The sequence below is a fragment of the Sesamum indicum genome, linkage group LG2 (assembly GCF_000512975.1).
Source record: "Sesamum indicum cultivar Zhongzhi No. 13 linkage group LG2, S_indicum_v1.0, whole genome shotgun sequence".
NCBI classification, from domain to species: Eukaryota; Viridiplantae; Streptophyta; class Magnoliopsida; order Lamiales; family Pedaliaceae; genus Sesamum; species Sesamum indicum.
Window position 1 is genome coordinate 10,941,121 of NC_026146.1, and position 9,797 is coordinate 10,950,917.

General features: G+C 30.9%; 1 protein-coding gene and 1 pseudogene across 2 annotated transcripts in view; both read right to left on the minus strand.

Annotated features, from left to right (window-relative positions):
- The window catches only part of LOC105155763 (protein DETOXIFICATION 24), a 3,495-nt gene extending 1,070 nt beyond the window's left edge, over nt 1-2,425 (minus strand). Inside the window, exons 1-6 of one of the 2 annotated variants that reach the window (XM_020698540.1) lie at nt 2,166-2,425; nt 1,366-1,613; nt 653-1,194; nt 486-572; nt 354-410; nt 1-256 (exon numbers count right to left, since the gene is read on the minus strand). The exon at nt 1-256 is cut by the window's left edge and continues 219 nt beyond it. In XM_020698540.1, the coding sequence (XP_020554199.1) occupies nt 1-256; nt 354-410; nt 486-572; nt 653-1,194; nt 1,366-1,611 (1,188 nt within the window). In that variant the 5' untranslated portion in view covers nt 1,612-1,613; nt 2,166-2,425. The remainder of the gene's footprint in view (nt 257-353; nt 411-485; nt 573-652; nt 1,195-1,365; nt 1,614-2,165) is intronic. The other variant, XM_011071708.2, reaches the window with a different exon arrangement.
- The window catches only part of LOC105155764, a 3,103-nt pseudogene continuing 1,918 nt past the window's right edge, over nt 8,613-9,797 (minus strand).

Below are 9,797 nucleotides of genomic sequence, written 5' to 3' on the forward strand. Positions count from 1 at the left end.
GCAGGAAAAAAGATAACCTGAGAACACCGGATAAATGCTGTTGAACAGCATCGAGAAAGCAAGTAGAAGAGAGAGATCCGCCACCGTCTTTGCAACATCTTCGTCACTGCTAAATAGGTATCCTATTTTATTGCCGAAGACTATGCAAAGAATCCAGCACAATAGTCCGATTAGGACCGACGTGGAGAGGAGGACTTTGATTGCAAATTTTACAGCTTTAGCGTCGCCTCTTCCTAGCTCGTTTGCAACCCGCACACTAATGTCCAAGTAAATGAGACAAAAGTTACGAATAATATCGATGATGTATAACAAAGGGATGCAGCGGATGATAAGTATAGCTAATAAACACATACCATGCAGCACCAAGAATGCCTAAGCATACCATGAATTCCCATCCGTTGATGTTAAGGCTGCAAATTCTATTGTTAGTCGCCGTTCTCATAGTATAGTGACGGAAAACAGGACGACCGTATAATGAACCTTACCAAACAGAGAAGGCAGATATGGCAACCTCTGCATTTTTCATGTATCCTGCTACTAATATTAGAATGGCATAGTACCACAGCTCCAAGCTATAAAACAATCAAAACAGTTAGCAAATAATGGATGTACAAGTTTTGCAGGGTAAACAAGAACGGGTAAAAGGATTTACCAAACCATCAGACCAGAAGATATCGAGAGTTTCACCACCGGAGGTATGTCCTTCAATGCAGCCAGACTAAATCCCTTCCATGAGTTGGAGCACCAGCCCCCAAATATGTAAATGAATTCTCCGACTACCACAATCCATGCCGATATATTTAGCGCCGCCATAGCTCCAGCAACCCCCCACTCGAGAAGGTAGACAAAAGCCCAAGACAAAGGAATATGGACTACAAATTGCAGAACTGATAGGTAAGCAACTATCAAGTTCTTCTGCTGTGCTTGTAGATACATTTGGATTGTCAAGCTAAAGACGAGCGAGTAGCAGAAGGGAATGAACCATAGAGATATATATCCTGCCGACTCTGCAATACCCGCTTCCTCGCCAAGCAGCTTAAAGATGGAAGTTCCGAAGAAGAAAAGAGGTAGTAAGATGGTTAATGTGGCAAGATCAACCAACCACGACCGTTGCAAGAAAATTCCCATCATATGGTACTGCTTCGCCCCAAATGCTTGGCCGCAAAGAGTCTCGGTTGCACTAGACATTCCTATCTGCAGAACGAATAACAAGAGTAAGAAAGAAGACAACAAAGACTGGATAAAACAGACAATCCTTAATTAAACGCTTGTCGTCCAAACTCCAGGAAAAGTATGGAACATCTTATATTGCACTAACAGCATCAAAGAAATCCTCAACAAAAGGTTATGAAGGATTTGCATTACCAGAACTCCGTTCACAAACCGCACGCCCAAGCTTTGAACAAGCGCATAACCAGCAAGATCCACCGCACTTATGTGACCAAGAAAAGATTGTGTCACCACCACGGTACCGAAAGAAGTAACTCTTGATATAACACCGGGCAACGCAACCCTCCATATCTTCTTCGATTCTTCGTAAACTCTTCCCTTCAAATCACCCTCCTGATCTGTTCCTGAAGCTAGCAGCCTCTCCTGAACTTCATTTTCCATGGCTGTATGACAATGAATGAGAGCAGAAACAGATGAACTTCCCTTTGAACTTATGATGTTTTCCTTTCAGCTTATTTGACCATCTTGTGTCAATGTATTGTGAAACATGTATAACAAAATAGACATAATTTGTACATGCAGGCTTCTTGTCCATATGTCCTGAATAGGGGGTTAACTTTTCTTGAATTACAATGAAACAAAGTTGTCTGAAATGTAGATGAAAACATAATTTGAACTTTTCACTCACTGCAACCAGTCCAGTAAAGAAAAAAGACTGACATAAATCTCCACCATCAATGAAAAACTGTATGTAGTAATAAGGAAAGAAAACAGTAAAACCAGCAGACTTCAGATAGTAATAATCAGACACAGAGCATTATGCCTCAAGATTAGGAACCCAAAAACACAATCAAACTACTCGTTAGTCGATAGCGACAAAAATTCGTTTGTTGAACTTAACAAAACCAAATTTAATTCTGTTTTAATTCAATCATCGTTATATATAAATAGATAAATAGAGAGAGAGAGAGAGAGGGAGAGAAAGGGAGAGATACCTAATGGTTTAGAGAAGTCTCTGCAGTGAAAGTCTGTTCTGGGAGTTGCAGTTTATTGGTGGGATGAACTTATAAAAAGGGAAGTGATGTCTGAAGGGGTTTTCAGTTTTCAGTTCTTGCAAATTTTGTCGATTCTTGCAAGGTGGTTGGGATTTACACTCAACTTTCTTGGCCCCATCTACGGTGTACACACTTTACTCACATTAATGACATCACAGAACAGTTGCATGCTTCCAAGAGTGTTAAATGCTGTGCCTGTCTGGAGTTTGGTAGCAAGTCTGGCTCAGATTTTACCACATCTCCACAATACAAAGTCAGGCAAAATTTTGAAATAGGATAGTACCCCTCCACCCCCCGGGTGGGTGGGGGTATTTGGTTGTTAGGCTGCAAGGCATAGCTAGTGTGTACGCGAGAAAAATGCTATTTTGATCCCCCAATTATAGGGTGCATAAAGGTTTTTCTCGTCGAGATTTGGACTTAAATGTGTCTTTTTTTTTTAATTAATTATAATTCTCAATTGTAAATTTTAAATTGGACAGAAAAGTGTCCCCTCTAAATACTTGAAATTTTTTAGCAAAAAGTTATCTGATATTTAAATTGGACGAGGTGACTGAATTATTAAGTACTAGAAAAAAATATGTACATAAGGTATGAGATTTATTTACATGAAAGCACTAGAAAATAATATTTACCTATATAATAATTGATGTAGGCAAGTGGCTTATAAGTATCAAGATTTTTTTTTAATAAAATTAAATTGGACAATACCTCATGCAACGATACAACAATCTCTAATAGCATGTAGCATCATTTGCCGTCATTTGTGGAATGAAACCATGCGTTTGTTCCAAATCTCTCGTCCGGATGGATTGATGATGTAGTCACGCATCTTACATCGGTTGCGAACTTGCGGCGAGGAGTTTGAGTGATTATAAGTTCCAAGATGTCTTGAGCAATACACCTTTTAAGAAAAAAAAAAACACAATGAGACTCATATGAAATTAGAACGAACAATACGAATTCGGGAGAATTATTTAAATATTGTTGAAAAAAAAATATTTGCAGAAATAGGTGGATTTCTTAGATTGTTTTAAACATTTAAGCGGCATGGCGTTCAGTTTTTAAAAAAAAAAATTCTTTTTTAAAATCACGGTGCCATTTTTTATTTAAAAAAAAAAATTAAAGCACCACAATCTAATCCCTAAGCATTTCCTTCTTGAAGTTGATAATTAGAAGTCACCCCACCACTACATAATTAAATGTTTTTGTCAATGTTAATGACAATGTATTTTTATAAGAAAAAATAATTTTTAGTTAATATAAAATTAATAATTATATTAATATTGCATACAAAAAAATAAATTAATTAAATTGTTAGGGAATTATTTAATAATTTGGGTAAATTACGTTAATATTTTTTGAAATTAGATCAAATTACACAAATACCGTCTGTATTTTATATTAAATTAAAATTATTTTTTCTATAAAAATATATTTTAATGATAATAATAATTTTTTGCTCGGTATCATTACTTCAATTAAGTCAAGCGACATAATTGCTGTCAGTTTTAATTTTATTTCTTTTAAAATATAAGTTACGATAAATTATATATATGTATGTATGTATGTAAATATATGTAAATAATTCTTCTTGGTGTATATATAAATTGGCTTCTAAATATTTTAATTGGTCATTTACCTTCTTATTATATGACTTCCTTCGAATAATAATTTAATTGTGTATATCATCTTTCATTTCTTCTTCTGTTTTTTAAAATAAATTACAACGAGTTCTTCTAAAATTTGGTATAATTATAAATACCTTTTTATTGCTTCAAAATTATCACTAATACCTCCTGATTCTAACAATCGTATAATAATTAGCTCAATCCATTAATTTTCATTCATTTTTTAGTAGTAAAATGACCAAAATTTTCCTGTGAATTATAAATTATAATTTTATTTATTTTTTAAATTTTTATGAATTAAGTTGATTACTTTTTATAAAATTTTCAATTCTTTTACCCACCTAATCTAATTACTTTTTTTATAATTTTTTCAATGTTAGAAATTAGAAATTTTATAAATTTAAAAATTAGAAATTTTTGTAACCCCCCCCCTATTTAAAATTTTTATTTTTTTTCATTAATTAAATATTAATTTAAATTTTAGTAATTTAATATAATTTTTTTAAATTTAAAATGAATTATATAATACAAAAAAATATTCAACTAATGTTTTTTTTTTCAATAAATAATATTAGTTTAATTTAAATATTTTAACATAATTTTCAATCTAAAATTAATTGTATAAGAAAAAGAATACACTCAATTAAATTTATAAATAATATTAGTTTAATTTAAATATTTTAACATAATTTTCAATCTAAAATTAATTGTATAAGAAAAAGAATACACTCAATTAAATTTATAAATAATATTAGTTTAATTTAAATATTTTAACATAATTTTCAATCTAAAATTAATTGTATAAGAAAAAGTATACACTCAATTAAATTTTTATTTTTTTATTAAATAATATCATTTTAAATTTAGTAATTTAACATAGATTTTGATCTGAAATGAATTATATAATACAAAGAATACAATCAGGTAAATCTTGTTCATAATTCATAAATAATTACATTTTAGATTTTGTACTTTAACATAATTTTCGATATACAATGAATTATATAATATAAACAAAATATTTATCTAATTTTTTAATTTCTCAATAACTAATATCAATTTAAATTAACATAGTTTTATCTAAAATGAATTATGTAATACAAATAGTACATTCAATTAATTTTTTTATAAGCAATACTAAATATCATTGTACATTTAGGTAATTTAATATAGTTTTTTTTATCTAAAATAAATTATATAATACAAATAATACATTCAATTATTTTTTTTATATTTCATGTATAGAATTGGATAAATGCAAAATTATTTGAAAATTTACCTATAATATCATAATTCTCTATTAATAAATTACATATGGATAAATAAATAATACTAAATATTAAAAAAATAGACAGGGCCTTCTCGAGATGGGTTTGGTATAAAATTCGTCACCAGCCCTGGATCCTACCAGATCCAATATTTTAGGATCTGGACCCAATAATATGAGTACCAAGCTCGTCCCATATGGAGCGGGTCCAAATTGGGGCCCCAAAAGATTGGGTGCGATTGCCATCCCTATCATTAACAAGCCTATTGTTGCTATAACATTCTACCCAAAGGTCGATTGATTGAGGTAAAAAGTGAGTGTATAAGAAAAGTGAAAGTAAAAATTAGATCTACAAGAAAAAAAATTGATTTTGGATTAGGAAAAATGGTTGGAGGGAAAGTAAAATTAGATATATATGAAATCCCTTCTGAATTCAATTTTTTTTTTCTGTCTAAATTGAGTGAAAAAGTAAAAGTATAAGGCCAAAAAAATAAATTTTATCGTTATTATTATATTGCCCATATATATAATTTTCCCCTAATTATTTTTTCCTTCCATCTAATAATATCAAATTGTATGTACTTGTAAAGAACTTAAATGTGACAACGATGTGATAATACGATACGATGATAATGTTGCAATTGTGATTGATCAAGAAGGAAATCCAAAAGGAACTCGAATTTTTTGTACAATCCCCCATATATAATTTTAAGAAATGATAATCAAATCACCGAAAAAAATATCGTGTCTTAGATCATTGATAGTAAATTTTATTTTATTTAAACTAAATAATTTAGAATAAATGCACAATACTCATTTTCATAAATATCTTTATTAATAATTTGTTTTCTTGTTTGATGAATATTTTTATTAATAAGAGTTTTAAACTTTTAATATACTAAAATTATTTTAGTATAATATTAACTTATTTATTTTTCTAAATATAAAATGAAAGGGTTAGTCAGTAAAATTATGAAAATCAGTATTTTCTTTTTATTCTATTTTTCACATACCAAATAAGTGGAAATATTTAAAATTTACTCCCTTTTCAATCATACTAATCAATTTGAAGAAAAAACTATTATTATTTTCCTACCTCTTGCCTTTTCATTGGCCCTCTCCCTTCCATCTCAATTGAATCAAACGGACCATAAATTTCTTCTTTTCACCAAATTTGTCAATTCAAATGTTTATCATGTAATTGTATATATCTTTTATTTTAAATGCCAAAAACCCAATAAATGCATTTACATATGGTTGGTGAGAAACATATTTTAATTTTGTTAGGTGGAGAGCCCATAACATTATTGCAAAAATAATACATAAAAATATACAAGATATTAGTAAAAAATTACATCAACATAAAGCAACGAAAATAATCGATCAAACGATGGCTCAGAAGGCCAGATCCATTTCTTAGGTTTTACTCACGATCACTAAGATCGGCAGCCTTAAGATAAAACCCACGGTTGCACACGGTTTTGGCACAAAGCCCTTGCCACAAAAGCTATAACCCTCGATCACACAGATCTTCTTAGCACACGGTTACTGAGACCTTCAATCTCTCTATTTCACAAAGAATTGCATTAAGCTTATCGGAATAGTTCACTGTTATAAGATATGAGAAGGAGTCTCCTATTTATAGGGTCGAGAAAAGAGATGGAGATGGAAGATAGAGATCACTTTCCATAAACCATCAGCTTGGTTTTGGAAGGAGACCATCGTTGCAAGAGGAAAGTGAATCACAGAGAGGAAATAGAGAGATGTGAGATATGAGAGAATATGAGGTTAGGTATAAAATAAGTAACCAATCCGAGTCGGGTCGGGTCGTGGGTCGGTTTGTGGGTCGTGAGCTTGGGCCAAACCGTAGCTATCCAAGTGGGTGTATTGGGCCTTCCTATTTTTGGTCATGGGTCATAAATTTTTCAACAAATTTTTATATCTGTATTAAAGATTTTTCATTCGTCATTTTGATAACTTATCTCTCTATCACAACCACCCTCTGTACGTACGTGCATACAAGTTTTATATCAATACATAGTTCATATTTATAGTTAAAGAATTTAAAATCTTTTAATTCAAAATTATTTAAATAAATTCAAAAAAAATATTATTAAAAATTAAAATTCATAACTCTAATCCATTAATTCAGATGTAATATAAATTAATTGGCAGATATAGCAACGAAAAGAGATTTTTTGTTTTTTCTTACATTGTCCGTCACAATTACCTACAAAAACTTCCTCTTCATCACAACCTCCCACCAGATTGCCTATTTGGTCAGTTCGGTGCAACAAAATTAAAACTAGGGCTTCAAAGATGGATTTTTCGATCTATTAAAACTAAAATTACTGTTGTTAAAATATATGGCTATAGAAAAATCTGTCGCCGCATTGGCAGCTGAAAGCCTTGTGGCTAAATTTACATTTTTCGTCCTATAACTTTAAGTCATTAGTATTTTTGGTCCTGTAACTTACTCAATTTATATATTTACTCATTTTTTTGGACGAATTTAATCTTGAACATATCACATTTGGTCCTTTTTTTTTGGGCAAATTTAGTCCTTTATCAATAATTTTGGTCCTAAAAACCTATAGTTACAGGACCAAATATGAAGTCTATTATAGTGTAAAGAAGATCAAAATTGTCAATACAGAACTAAATTTCTAATAAATTGCAATACACTTAATTTTAGAGGATTTTATAGAAATATTATATTATGTTACTGCATTTTACTAGAAAAATAAGATGACAGCTATATAAATATCTGATATAAATAATGCTATAGTCGCGCACATTTAGTAAAATATATATATATAGGAATCACATGTCAGTGTTGGTAGTATATTAAGAACTACACGGAACTCATTAATGCTGCCCAAACTCATTAGATAATAATTAATTAAATAACGACTTATGCCCTAAATTTCGAAAAGTTTCTCATTTTACTGTATTCTTGCATCTCTTTTTTATATAATATTTAGGGTTAATTACATATATACCTTCCTAAAATTGCAAAATTATATTTCTCTAAAACAATTTGAAATTATACTTACACCCCTTTGAAAAATCATTATTTACACCTAATCCCATTTTATTAGGCTTTGGACAAAAAATTTTGATTTTAGCAAAAAAAAAAAATATTTTTTGCATAAATTTATAATTTTACCCCTTATTTAACATTTTCATGTGATTAGTTGTACTTATAAAAGAAAAAAGTATAATGATGTTAACATCACTCCATATATATATATATATATATATTTATATTACATTTATCTCTTTATAAGTACGAAAATTCACATAGTAATGTTAAATGAGGGAAACAATTGAAAACTTATGTAAGTTTTTTTGCTTACGTTAATATTTTCCATCCAAACCCTAACGAAAAAAGTTCAGTAAAACGAGAATTTTCTAAGAGGGTGTAAGCGTAATTTCAAAACTTCTTTAGAGGAAACTGTAATTTAGCATTTTCAAATGGGTCTCAGTGTAATTAACCTAAACATTAATATAAACAAGCACTTGAATCGCTATTAGGAGTCGGCGTCATTATAATCCCCATTGTATTTCACATAAACAAGTCATGTATATAAAATTTTGGCTCGAAAAATCACGAATACCATGTAACATTCCTTAGAAATACAATTAAGGATTTGTTGATCAAGCAGCTGTTGAGTTATGAGTAGGTTCAGTTTCCACAAACCATTTGTTAACTCTTGTACGAGCAATGGTGACCTGCATAGACTCAAGAAGGGGTTAAAGAGATCGATCACATTAATTTGATAAACGGATTCTTGACAAAGGAAATGGAGAAGAAAATCAAAGGGATCTGCACCTGTTTTTCCCAATTTGTTCTTTTTGTTATTATCATCAGAATGATAGTTTGAATGCACGTCCCAGTTAACATTCCAATCCAAACACCCTGTCAGAACAACATGCTAGTTCATGCCAAGGAATAATAACAAACTCGTAAGTATGAACTCGTCAGGCTTATGAAAGAACCAACGATTCGAGTTGGAGCTGGAGTTAAGCTATCGGGGAAAAAATTGTTCAAATTGGACTAGTTATTTTTTGCAAGTCGGGCTGAAACAATCTTCTGAGAGTCAATTATGAACCATATATTGACTGGTTTGATTTGTTTTTCGGTCCTGGTTGCAGAATACTGCTACGCTTACTTTTGATATTTTTATTACCATGGATGTAATACTATAGACATTATGTTAGTACCAGAATGCAAGGTTGTTGTGTTGGAAACTTACCTCAACTTGTAATTTGACGACATAACCAAGCAAAACCCCAGTGGGAATTCCTATCAAGTAATAGCAAGCAAGGTTCACATATACCACAACACTCTGCCATCCAGCCCCAATAGCAACACCTGTCCACATCAAAACTTTCCATCACAATGTGCTTAATATAGCAAGAAGCTAGACATTCTTTCGGCACATATTTTGGTTCGTTGATGATGTTTGGTTATTTTGGAGAAGCAACAAGAAATATATCAATCAGATCAATAATCGAATATAGTCCTCACCAGAAAGAACTGGTTGGACGCTATTCAAAAGTATGGAAAACGCCAGAAGAGGCGACAAGTGAGCGACTGCCGCAGCCACATTATGATCTTTCGTGAATATATAGGCTACATGTTCTCGGAATAACAGGAAAAATACAAACAGC